Genomic DNA, 12,514 nt, shown 5'->3' with positions numbered 1-12,514 from the left:
GCGATGACTAGCGAGTCATGTCGACTCTTTCCGTACTCGAGACATGTGTCTGTCTTGATTCGGTAAACTTGGCCAATGCCTCGCGTGCGTCCTGTTGTATGCTAGGCTTTCTCACTGGGCCGAACAGCCTTTGCTGAGCGGCATTCGACGGAATCCTGACGGAAGTCTTCTGGGCACGTGTAGGAGTTCGAGGGAGACTGCTTGAGTTGACCGCCACATCATCGTCGGGCACGTCGGTCTCAGCCTCGCTGTCCTCTGCCGCCGCCAACACTTGTTCAAGTATGTGCGTCTGACGTCTGGGCGAAGAAAGTGGTTGAGTAGGATCAAAGGGTTGGAACTGGGGACCGCGCAATGGTGGAGCTGTTTGCGGTACCTGAAGATGGCGTGTTGACTGCAATGTTTGAGGAGTTTGGTAAGGAATTGGAGTAATCGAAATAGCCCGCTTTCGTCTAGGAGTACGGGGTGACACTGAGCCCCTTTCACTCATGAGATCAGAAGCATGCAGTAAAGCGGCAAAGGGTGGTTGATTGCGCTGACGAGCAGACCAAGGAGTTGATTGAGCGGAATGGCTCTTATGCGGTGAATCGAGAAATCCAGCGGCATGACGATAACGATTGAGATGAGAACGGTTCTCGCGAAGGCGCTCGCGATAGAGAGAAATGCGGTCGTTTAGCGTTGCAATCTCGCTCTCTTGCTGCACGACCATTCGCTTGTGTTGTGATACGAGTTGCTCAAGTTGAGCGTTTTGAGATTTGAGACTATGCGTCTCCTTGATTAACGAATCCCAGATATCGGCATGAACATGACGAATGTTTTGATCGGGTTTCTGAGGTGCAGAAACAATGCGTGCCTCTACAGCCTCGACGGTATTGAGGAGGTCTGTCTCGCGCTGAGCCATGGCCATTTCGACTTGGATGCGCTCCATTGCTTCGGTACTCTCAATTGCAAGCATACGATATTGCAGTTTATGATGCGCAGCATCTGTTCGAGCTTCTTGCAATAGAGCCGTCAGACTAGCTATGATGGCGCGGAGCTCATCAGGTTGTGCTCGTTGAACATAGTCATCTGAGAGCACAATCGGTTCAAGAGCAGGCGAAGAGGATGACGACGGTGTGGGCGCGGCAACACGGTCCATAGCCCCAGACAATAAAGGCGAAGGAGTGGAAGAGGCGCTCAGGTTCTGCCTTGCAAATTGAGCGGGAGAAGAGGGGTGACGAGCTGAACTCGGCGTGGGTGGTTCTGTCGCATTCATGGTTGGTCGTGTAATTGTTATTCGAACCAAGATGCAAAGCACAAGAATAGGTGAAGCGGGCGATGTTCTTGTGTGGATATTAGATGCTGTGTTGTGCAATGCAGAAGAACAAGAAATGTGAAAACCGGCGCGCGTGGCAGTCTTTGTGTGTGTACTCGGTGGACGCGCTTCCAGCCACCGAAGCGCGCTACCCGTGTCGTGCCCGTGTCAAAATCCAATCATCCTTCCCTTTTTGAGCAGCGACGTTCAGGGTCTTCGGTTGACGGCGTTGGCCCGACGCCCAAAGGGGGCCGTTAGGTGCACCTCCAACTTCATTATCCAGGGGTTATGATGCCAAACAAAGTGCCGAGACGGATTGAACACATGTAGACATGAACTCTTTCTCCCCCAAATCGTCTCTATCCTAGGTGATTACCTCTTCCCGGCTCCCCATATACGCCTTGGGTACAGCGAGCCATAATGGATAACTCAACCTCCGCCACTCCCTTGAGGTCGTCAGGCATCCCGAAGTTTTCTTCAATCGCAAGACCATCAGCTTCGAGGCTGCCTGCTCCTAATGCCGAACAAAAACCTGCACTTCCCTCTCCTACAAAATCAGCTGCTCTGGCGAGACCATCTCCTGCCAAGAAGGCTCTCCCAAGGCCGCCTTCTTCTGGAATTGGCTTTAGATCGAGCATTTCTGGTCCTTCATCAGGAATAATCCCACCTAGGACTTCGTCGCACCGTCCTACTCATTCCATCTCGGACAGATCCATTGCTGCTGCTAGAAAACCTGCTTCTCGCCCTGTGTCATACATCGCACAGTCTCGAAGGCCTGCTTCTAGCGTCATCACCACCGCTCAGCAAGAGGACCTAAACGATCAACTCGGATCTCTTGATGGTTTCCGTAGTGCTTCGCGTGCCGCCTCGAGGCAAGGCGATTACGACGAGAGCCAGCCTTTTGATTATGACGATGAGCCATCTACTCCAAATATGAAGCGGGCGTCTCGAATTTCTTTGTCTGATCGAACCGTAGAGAGCCTCTCACGTCTTCCTGAAACTCCAGGAACTGACAGGCGAAGGTCAAGCTTCTTTGCACCGCAAAGTCCCATGGGTCCTCCGTCACGTCCAGCTTCTGCTATGAGCACTGGTGACGCCAGAGAAGGATCGCAACCCAAACCTATCGGGAGGACTGCTTCTCCGTCTAAACGGTCTTCCGCTATTGTTCCTCCGTCAAGCAAGATGCCAAACAAGTACTCGACTCCAAGAGCCCCGTCCTCCATTGGCCTAGCATCATCCAGACTCGGGCGTCCGGCCTCTGTGGCAGGCAAATCTGCTCTTACCACTGCTACGCCCAAGTCAACCGCACCAAAGCCGCTCCAGCGGACGAGTAGTCTTCGCCAGCCAGGGGCGGGCACTGCCGCCACTCCTAGACCTAGACCGACGACCAGCAATTCGACTCCAGCAATCAAGACTAGGCCCACCCCTGCGACAGCTTTGAAGGTCGCTCCTCCAAAAGAATCGCAAAATGCTTCTGAGAAAGCGCCCAGTTCTTCCGCAGCGCTTAGAGATCAGATTGCGAAGGCTAAAGCCGCAAAACGAACACCTGCAGTTTCCAAGGGACAGTCTTCGGTAAATCAATTCGACGATTCTAGATTCGATCCTTTCGCAGACCCTTTCAACACGAAGCCTCAAGACGGCAACGGTTTGTTGCGTAAGAGGATCGATGCGGCACGTAGCGATGGTCGTCTCAATCTTGCAGGCTTGAGCCTCAAACAGATACCAGACGATGTTTTGACTATGTACGATCAGCGTGAAGACAGTAACATGAACTGGAGCCAAATGACGGATCTAGTTCGATTCGTAGCAGCGGACAACGAGCTTGATACGATATCTGATGACATTTTCCCAGATATCGCTACCGAGGTGGCGATGGATGATGAGAAAGAAGTGAAGGGTCTGCAATTCCGCAGTGTAGAAATGATTGATTTCCACGGAAACAACCTCCAAACAGTTCCCTCTGGTCTGCGCTGGATGGAGAGACTGACAGTATTGAACTTGGTAAGCTCTGCGATCTGATCCTACGCGCGCGGTTGCTCACAATTTGCAGTCTCACAACAAGTTGGGCAATTCCATTTTCGATACAATTGGCCAACTCGAAGCACTGAAGGAACTCAAACTCGGCAACAACAATCTATCTGGATACCTCCCACCGTCAATAGGTCGCTTGCAAAACTTGAGAACTTTAGAGCTACAATCAAATAAGCTTCTCAGTCTTCCGGATGGTTTACGCGAACTTGCCAACCTTCAAATTCTCAATGTTGCTGGGAACCAACTTACTGGTCTGCCAATGGACGTCCTGGAAACTCTGCCCATTGTTGATCTCAATGCATGCAACAATGCCATGGTCGGTGCGTTGTTCCCTTTCAGTGTCTCCGGGCTTTCCAAGCTCGAGTATCTGGATGTTGCGAACAACTCCTTAGCCTCACTTGCCTTTTCAGAAAATCTGTCGCTACCAGCTATCAAAACGATCAACATTGCGAGTAACAGGATAGTCGCACTTCCAGATATGTCTGGCTGGAAAGAATTGGTATCTCTAGCTGCTGCAGACAACAAGGTGTCTATGCTACCTCAGGGATTCACAAGTCTCAAATATCTCAAACAGGCCGATTTGACTGGAAACGAAATCACCAAATTGCATGACAACATTGGGCTCATGGACTCTCTCGATGTGCTAAAAATCGCTGCCAACCCTCTCCGAGAACGTAAACTCCTGAACATGTCGACTGAAGAGCTCAAACGTAGTTTGGCTCAACGGCTAAAAACTCCGGGTCAAGGTGATAGAGGAGATGAGTTTGAAGACGAGGGCATCGATATACAATCGCCTCATGATTCGGGGTCGCAGTGGGGAGTTGTTGCGGGAACTCTCGACCTTCGCGACAAAAGCCTCGTGGATGACGATGCCGATGTGCTCCGGTCAATTTTCAGTTCAGAAGACGTCCGTGAGCTCAAGCTGGCTCGCAACAATTTTGTCACAGTTCCCTTCGAGATTTCTTTGGCGCAGAATCTCAAGATCTTGGACTTGTCAAATTGCTCGCTGGGAGACAATTATCTGAGTGAAGTTGTGACTTTACAAGCTCTTCAGGAGCTTTTCTTGGGAAGTAACAAGATCTCAAATTGGGAGCCACTGTTGAGTCTGCTACACGCCCCACGCCTGTCATATCTCGATGTGTCCAACAACAGGCTGATCGGCTCCGTGCCTATGGTCAGAGACTCATTCCCAAGTCTGAAGGTCTTGCATGCTGGCAACAACAGAATTGATGCTGTGTCTGCTGAGGCGCTATCAGGTTTGCAGTCTGTCGACCTTGCTGACAACAACATCGGTTACATACCTCCGGAGATCGGATTATTGTGGGATCAGGGGCTGAAAGGACTGAGCATAGGCGGCAATGTTTTCCGTGTGCCAGGTCACCGGATTCTTGAGAAGGGCACGGAAGCTACAATGATATGGCTCAGAGATAAAATCCCACAGGACGACGAAACCTTTTGAGGGTAACAAGAGTTGTAGGATTTGATTGAAAGAGATGACATTGTCTGCTGGCAGAGGGTCATGTGATAGCTTTACTTTTGGCGGGATGAAGACATCATCTCGACTTGTCGACACTTTTCGTATCATTCGAATATTCTTACCGCGGCATGCTTCAGCCATATTTCAATTGTGTCAGAATAAGTGAAGCACTTCAACATGCGCAGAGCAAAGGAGTGAAAGGCTGAAAAGAGTCGAGACGTTGGCTGGCCCGTGCGCGCTTGGCGCACTACGGGCTAAGCGACAAATCGAAGTTTTGCACGGCTGGAATTCGTTCTTTTCTCCCTTGACGACGACGACGACCTTCGACAACAGGATCATTTATCGCCCACCGACACAATGGTTAGTTGAGATACCCGTCGCGGTCTGTGATGGAATTGGAATACGCTTGCTTCGCTGTCTTTGGTCGCCCTCCGCTACACCACGCCCATTTTTCGCAATGTCGACTCAGTCTGCAAACTTCGAGTGGAAAATGGCACGGTGCCTACGAACGATTCACAACTCACGCTATCGCCCTGATGGCCTCCCAAGACAGCGACAAGCCAGAAATCAATCCATCGTCCCGACAAAGGAAGAGATGAGAAGACAGATAGACTAACATACAACCAGGCCATCAAGCACAACCAGCAGATCCCGCACAACCATTTCCGCAAGGATTGGCAGCGCCGCGTGCGCGTGCACTTCGACCAGGTAATTCCCCTCTCTTCATGAGAGCAGAGGCGCCTGCGGTCAGCGACAGTGTTCCTGACAAAGATCAATCCTAGGCCGGCAAGAAGAAGGCTCGCCGCAACGCTCGCGCTGCTAAGGCCGCTACCGTCGCTCCCCGCCCCGTCGACAAGCTCCGCCCCATTGTCCGCTGCCCTACCCTCAAGTACAACCGCCGCGTCCGCGCCGGCCGTGGTTTCAGCTTGGCTGAGCTCAAGGTGTGTATCTTGCTGCCTCGCTGCATCGAACCGTGATTGACTAGTCCCAAGGCTGCTGGTATCCCCCGCAAGCTCGCACCCACCATCGGTATCTCCGTCGACCCCCGCCGCCAGAACCTCTCCGAGGAGTCTCTTGCCGCCAACGTCGAGCGCCTGAAGGCTTACCGCAGCCGCGTTATCCTCTTCCCCCGCAACAGCAAGGCCCCCAAGAAGGGTGACGCCTCTGCCGACGAGGTCAAGGCTGCCAAGGAGGACTTTGTCAAGCAGGCCAACGTTACCTTCCCCATCGAGAACAAGGCCAAGATTGTCGAGGGCAAGCTCTCCGACTACCCCGGCGAGGAGAACGCCTACCGCAAGCTCCGTGACGTCCGCAGCGAGGCCCGCCTCGCCGGTGTCCGTGAGAAGCGTGCCAAGACCAAGGCTGAGGAGGCTGCCAACGCTAAGAAATAGAGGACATGATCTGATCTCTACTACCGTGAAGGTCGGCGTTGATGGATTTGCTATGACGGCTGCTTTGTGTCAGGAATCCAGGGCGAAAAATGGGCATTACCTTTTGATAGAACTTCTTCTGTCAGCAGGAAGAGAACCAAAAAAGTCTTTAGTTGCCCCTCATGATACCACTTTTTATGCATTTTGTTGTTTTCCTTGTTCATGTGTTTGTGTTTTGTCATGTCCCAATCTTGATCATGTACACTTTTTGACACTTCATTCTATTGAATTGTTTTATATAAGTCATGATGCTAAATGTGAAATCATTCTTCTTGCAATATGCACAGTGATGATCAAGTCACATCAATACTCTTTGAACAAAAAAAGAAAAAAACAGACTGCGCGACATGAAGCGATACCGACACGACAATGCACAAATACCTGGCAAGAAAATGGGTCGAGTCGCAACATGTTGACGGCATTGCAAGCACTTGTACTGACCGAGGTGACAGATGCGACAGCAGCCAAACGTCTTGTATTGAAAATGCGCACAAGTGTCGAATGGGCAGTGTCGCCGTGCAATGCATTGGCAGTCTCCAAAACTCTCATTGTTGCCATGACAAGAACCAGGCAGCGACTTGTCTTGCAATAGCGCCATCCCATATTGACCCCGACACCGTGGTTTCGCGTTGGTATTGTATTGGGCATCTGGCCTCTTGTCATTTTTCTTCCCTTGAAGCTTCTGCAAATCGCGTCGTCAAAAGGGGCGGTGGCTGACCGAATGGTTCATGGTGCATGGTAGACGAGGATTCATGGTGATGAATGATGCGCGATGGTCCAAGGTGCTCGGCGGAGATGGGATACGCGTGGTGTCGCAAAGTGGTGGGCTCGTCTTTGCATTCTAGGCGGGTGCTCGGAGTCGCGTCGCAATGACTTGGGCCTAGCGAGTCGAGGGAAATGAACAAGTCAATGCATAGAGCTCATTGTCGTCAAAATGTGGTATTGTTGACAGATTCGCTTCATCACGCTGGTTTGTTGACATTGTCAAACATCAACAAATTGGCAGCCGCGAATGAAGCATCGTTCAGGGCTGCTCCCTGTCACACTCTCAGTGGAGGGCTACACTGATGTTAAAAACATTGTGCATTTCTACCGTCCAAACGGCCCTAGGCGTGGCCGTGAGATGGCTAGACGTGACAGATTTTAGCACACGGGGAGGTCGCTACTCCATGTTTTGTGTCCGAATTTACCCCGCACTCTACATTCCGCCTTCCTCGAGTCTTGCCTTGCTGATTCCATCTTCCTCTCCTCGACAACAACAACAACAATGTCATCTGCTGATTCCATCTTCCTCTCCTCGACAACAACAACAACAATGTCATCTGCTTCGTTACGCAATGTCACTTGTCGCGCTGTGAGTCGCGTGCCTGTCACTGCAATTACCATCAATCCTAATATCCTATCTACAGCCAGCCAGCCAACGAGGATCCAGAGGACTCCGATGCAGAAGTCAGACAACCACAACGACGTAGAGTTTCGGATCCCGAAGAGGATGACTTTGCTGGTGGAGAAGCCAGCATCATCCAAGGCGATGGCAACTTTGATGCCATGGTCAAGAACATGGTCCGCCTAGCTCTCGCATGCGAATACTCCAGGACACCGATAAGACGTGCCGATATCACTGCCAAAATTCTGGGAACACTGCCGAGCACTAAGTCCCCAATCTTGTGTCATTGCCGGAACATCACTAACATGACAACAGACGCTACTCTGAGAATTCGAGGCTGCCAAAGCCTCCTCCTCCTCCGCCGCTCAACATGGAGGGGATCAAGAAGGTCTTGGCTGTGTGTCCACACGACGATCCTAGAGAATGCCGCCGATGATGCCTACAAAGCCTCCACCTCCCCCGCCGCCCAACATGGAGGGGATCAAGAAGGATTGGCGCCCCGCCCTCGGGACAGCCCGTACTTGCCACCATTCTCGCCGATATGAATGCCAAGAGGTGCTTCGCCACGGATGCCCTTCGTTGATACGGATGGACAACTGAAACACACCAATGGCATGTTCAGAGGCTGGATCAAAGAGATACCAGAGCTGGCAGCGCACGTCTTACTGATACAGGGTGCATACTAATTCTTTCCCAATAGATCACCCATCTGTCACATTGGTAATTCTCTTCATCAAATCTGCGAGATTGCAACCGTCACCATCAGGTACAATGTCAATACAGACACCATCAAGGACCGCGGATGTCAAGTAACCTACAACTCCGACGGTGCATTTTCACAGGCCGAGACATATGCCGTCCCTCCCATGTCATTTTGGGTCTTTATTGCAACAAACAATATGTCAAAAATCCACCCTGCCGAACGAGCTCAATATTCTCTCCGAGAAGTTTGGCTACGTGAGCAAGAAATGATTGGTCAAGTCATACTTTCTTGGGCAGTCCAGAGACCCGACATGAAGTGGAGATTTGATCTCGACAGTAAAATTCACCTCGACAATTACTTGGCAGTGATTATGCCATTTTCCGTAATCACACATGATTTTCCTTTTTTCTCAACCACACGACTTGTAATGACTACTTGATTCTTCTTTGCCATAGTCTTGTACTGCTCTTGCCCCATGTGATACGACTGATTTTGTAATTTTCAATTCGCTTTATTGTCCAAAACAACAACCCTTTAATTTTCGATTCATTCAACATCATGCGCCCGGGTAAAGCGACTCTTTTGAACAACATGCACTCTTACGATTTGCTCGATTCGAAAATATGCTGTTACAAAATCTTTTGGACAAAAAATCGACATTTTGAAAAGAGGTCAGAGTCTTGTTTAATCGACATGGCTCTAGTATTTCGTGGATTTCCTTGAGATTGCTCTATTCAGAATGTGGGATTTGTGACTTTTCTTGTCTTCAACCTCGTCGGCGCCAAAGTGTCGTTTTTGAAAAGGACCTATTTGCTCATACAATTGACATGGCTCTAGTATTTCGTGGATTTCCTTGCGATTGCTCTATTCAGAATGTGAAATTTGGGACTTTTCTTATCTTCAACCTCGTCGGCGCCAAAATGTCATTTTTGAATACATGTTCAATCGTCTCCCAAGTAGCATGGCTCTAGTATTTGGTGAATTTCTTTGCGATTGCTCTATTCAGAATGTGGGATTTGTAAAATGTGGGATTTATAACTTTCCATCACAAACCTCGCTATATCACATCAACTATCGACTGTCGGCGTCAAAAAGTCTCTAGTAATCTATCGAGCCAAGTAGCGAGATAGCTATACGGAAAAAGAGGGTCCCTTGCCAAGATCTTGTACAAAGCTCGCTCATCCACACGTCGACATCGATCAATCCACAAACCACAATGTTCCTTTTGCGTCGAGCAAGTCCAAGACTTGTATCAAGACCAGTTGTTAGAGCCATGTCATCGTCTTCACAGTCAAGTTCTGCTGTGCGTTTCGAATATTCTGCGGGCGAGGATGAAGAACAACTTGGCCGCAATGCGACTGCTCTCACCACGCAAGGCGGAGGCAAATGGAAGGTTACAAACGACAACAGAGGGCTTGAGAGAACCTTTCGATTCAAGACCTTCAAAGCTACCTGGGTATGTGAATTATACCCTGCCATTCCCATCCCTCGATAAGAGCGACATGGCGTGGTTTCCAGCACCTTCTGTCACCCTGTCTATTCGCCGTCTTGAATGCCCAGCCCAGGCCACTAACTTGGTTGTCAGGAATTCATGAACACGGTAGCGGCAGAGTGCAAAGTGCAAAAGCACCATCCAGAATGGACCAATGTCTTTGACAAAACTCATATTCGCTGGACCACACATAAGCCCCTTGGCTTGTCCTCCAAGGATGTCACAATGGCTAGGTTCTGTGATGAAGCAGGAACTCGGCATGGAGAGCTGCCTAATGTGCCAGAAGACGATGGCTGTGGATGTGGTGACTTTCAGCCTTGATTGTTCTTGGTCTTGATAGAGGAGATATTATTACAAGTACAGCAGTTCCTCGACCCATTCATTCTAGATGAGATTTCATGATTTGCTTCTTTCAAGAAATGTTCCCATATCTGACATAACGTTTGAGCTGTCAAGCAGGCAAATGGTCCTTGTAATGTGCAGAAACAAAAAAGACGCCAAATGCTCGCAAACGAAAACACAGTATTATTATATCTCAAAAGTGAATTCGGCATTTAAAAAAAAACAGACCAATTCGAAATGCTGCTTTGAAAAGAAAAAAAAAAGGAACAATCGAGTTGATATCAAAAATACACCAGCCAGCTTCCTAGTCAGACCCTTAAAAAACTCCGGTATGGCTTTTCTCTTCTCTATGCGCGCAAGAGCTTGGCAGCGTAGTCGACGATCAGATCCTCGGTGGGGAAAGACATCTCCTCGAGCTTCTGGGCATAAGGGGTGGGGACCTCAGCACCAGTAACTCTGACAGGGGGTGCCTGCAGGTAGTCCCAGGCGTACTCGGCGGTGAGGGCAATGAGCTCAGCGCCAACACCGAAGCTGGGGAAACCAGACTCAACAGCCATCATGTGACCGGTCTTCTTTACGGATTTGACGATAGACTCAACATCCAGGGGCTTGATAGAGCGGAGGTTGATGACCTCGGCCTCAATGCCGTATTTTTGCTTGAGCTTCTCAGCGGCAACCAGCGATTGGCCGACGCAGCGGGAGAGGGTGACAATGGTAAGGTCCTTTCCGGGGCGCTCAATCTTGGCCTTGCCGAACTGTAAATGTGTAAGAGTAAAATAACCACATCAGATGAGAGAGAAAAGTGACTTACGGGAATAACAAAGTCATCCTTCTGGGCCTCCTCGCTCATGGGGAAGGAGAGACCGTAGAGAAGCCTGGGTAGAGAAAATCAGTATCTATGCAGCTCTTGCATAATAGCGCATAAAACTCACTCGTTCTCGAGGACAACAACGGGGTTGGGGTCTCTGATGGCGGCCTTCATGAGACCCTTGGCGTCCTCGGCGCTGTAGGGTGAAACGACCTTGAGACCGGGGATAGAGCCGTACCAGGCCGAGTAATCTTGCGAGTGCTGGGCGGCGACACCGGCAGCGAAACCGTTGGGTCCACGGAAGGTGATGTTGCAAGGCTGGATACCACCAGACATGTAGTGAGTCTTGGCGGCAGAGTTGATGATCTGGTCGATGGCCTGCATGGCGAAGTTGAAGGTCATGAACTCGCACTGGGTGGGGGGTCAGTAGGGAGCTTGGTCGATGTCGAGGTCGAGGTACGGGAAGTGCTTACGACGGGGTGGAGACCAGCGAGGGCGGCACCGACAGTGAGACCGGTGAAACCAGACTCGGTGATGGGAGAGTCGATGACTCTCTTCTCACCGAAGCGGTCGAGCAGGCCCTTGGTGACCTTGTATCTGCAAGCAGCGTGTTAGCTGCGCTCGACAGAAGAAATGCCGAGCTCTTCAAGACTCACGCTCCGTTGTATTGGGCAACCTCCTCACCCAGGACAAAGACCTTGTCGTTTCTCTCCATCTCCTCGGCCATGGCCTCGTTCAGAGCCTCTCTGACGGTCATCTCCTTGACGCCGCCCTGGGTAGCATAGTGTCTCGAGACTGCGACGGGGCGGAAACGGAGAGCAGGGCGGGCAATTGACGCCGACACCAGGCGCGAGGTAGGGCGGAACATTCTGGAGGCGACCATGGCGAATACTCTTCTTTGCGAGCGAAGAAAGAGCGAGGGCGAGGGGGTATAGAGGTCGGGTGAGAGAGAGTGCTTTGCTGGTCCTCCCAATGTTGAGAGAAGTCGGATCCCGAATTCTTGGAGCCTTTTCGGAGTCAATAACAGCCGCTGAGAACTTTCTTATCCGACGCAAGCCAAGCACTCGCTCGTTGCCATGCACCTTTTGCTCGACTCCGACTGCAGACATACAGATACTCAGTGAAGCATAAAACACGTTGATGATACCATCAGCTTTCACTATGCAGGTTTCCGCGCAACACAACATCTGTCACGCTCATATTCAGAGAAACTCCGATCGCTCATATCTTGGATTCAATCAAACGCTTCATAACAAGCCCCTGTGCGTTTGCTATCATCATCCACGGCCCGAATCTTGGCAAGGTCGCGACATGCTCCGACCCGATGCTTATAATGTCCGTCCGATGTTGGGCATTGTACATGTTGATGATGCATGATCCGCCGGCTCGTCTACTGGCCCTGTAGAGAATTTGGACAAATTTCACTGCTCCATGTCAGGATGCTAGTCTCTATGCTTCTGTTGAGCGTAGCAGCCCTCACCTCGGGTTGTGTTGCAGAAGTCGAAACTCGAATGTCGGCTGGGCACTCGAGCCGACCCAAGCTCTTGTTTATT

The 12,514-nt window shown here is 50.6% G+C and overlaps 6 protein-coding genes across 6 annotated transcripts; 4 read left to right on the top strand and 2 right to left on the bottom strand.

Annotated features, from left to right (window-relative positions):
• Positions 1-7: 7 nt before the first annotated feature.
• On the bottom strand, positions 8-1,135 carry M438DRAFT_266961 (uncharacterized protein; the record flags this gene model as incomplete). Its single annotated transcript, XM_029900146.1, has 1 exon — positions 8-1,135. The coding sequence occupies one exon, from the start codon at positions 1,133-1,135 to the stop codon at positions 8-10; it is 1,128 nt and encodes a 375-aa protein (XP_029764300.1).
• A 576-nt stretch (positions 1,136-1,711) lies between these two features.
• Positions 1,712-4,781, top strand: M438DRAFT_267586 (L domain-like protein; the record flags this gene model as incomplete). The annotated part of the gene is made up of 2 exons (XM_029900195.1): positions 1,712-3,292; positions 3,342-4,781. 2 exons carry the CDS (start codon positions 1,712-1,714, stop codon positions 4,779-4,781), a joined length of 3,021 nt encoding a protein of 1,006 aa, XP_029764299.1.
• Positions 4,782-5,426: 645 nt separating this feature from the next.
• Positions 5,427-6,296, top strand: M438DRAFT_343198 (ribosomal protein L13e; the record flags this gene model as incomplete). Its single annotated transcript, XM_029904929.1, has 3 exons — positions 5,427-5,507; positions 5,582-5,740; positions 5,792-6,296. Coding segments are annotated over 3 exons (639 nt in total), but the record flags the coding sequence as incomplete, so codon positions are not given.
• Positions 6,297-7,566: 1,270 nt separating this feature from the next.
• On the top strand, positions 7,567-8,161 carry M438DRAFT_352828 (uncharacterized protein; the record flags this gene model as incomplete). The annotated part of the gene is made up of 2 exons (XM_029906819.1): positions 7,567-7,583; positions 7,639-8,161. 2 exons carry the CDS (start codon positions 7,567-7,569, stop codon positions 8,159-8,161), a joined length of 540 nt encoding a protein of 179 aa, XP_029764297.1.
• A 1,374-nt stretch (positions 8,162-9,535) lies between these two features.
• On the top strand, positions 9,536-10,132 carry M438DRAFT_266347 (transcriptional coactivator/pterin dehydratase; the record flags this gene model as incomplete). The annotated part of the gene is made up of 2 exons (XM_029900097.1): positions 9,536-9,775; positions 9,905-10,132. 2 exons carry the CDS (start codon positions 9,536-9,538, stop codon positions 10,130-10,132), a joined length of 468 nt encoding a protein of 155 aa, XP_029764296.1.
• A 20-nt stretch (positions 10,133-10,152) lies between these two features.
• On the bottom strand, positions 10,153-11,961 carry M438DRAFT_139911 (uncharacterized protein). Its single transcript, XM_029898880.1, has 5 exons — positions 11,618-11,961; positions 11,435-11,558; positions 11,086-11,372; positions 10,965-11,028; positions 10,153-10,908 (listed from the first exon to the last, which is right to left on the bottom strand). The coding sequence occupies exons 1-5, from the start codon at positions 11,842-11,844 to the stop codon at positions 10,501-10,503; spliced, it is 1,110 nt and encodes a 369-aa protein (XP_029764295.1). The 5' UTR covers positions 11,845-11,961; the 3' UTR covers positions 10,153-10,500.
• Between the last annotated feature and the right edge of the window lie 553 nt (positions 11,962-12,514).

This window comes from Aureobasidium pullulans (assembly GCF_000721785.1).
Source record: "Aureobasidium pullulans EXF-150 unplaced genomic scaffold scaffold_3, whole genome shotgun sequence".
NCBI lineage: Eukaryota > Fungi > Ascomycota > Dothideomycetes > Dothideales > Saccotheciaceae > Aureobasidium > Aureobasidium pullulans.
This window is presented reverse-complemented; position numbering and strand designations above follow the sequence as displayed.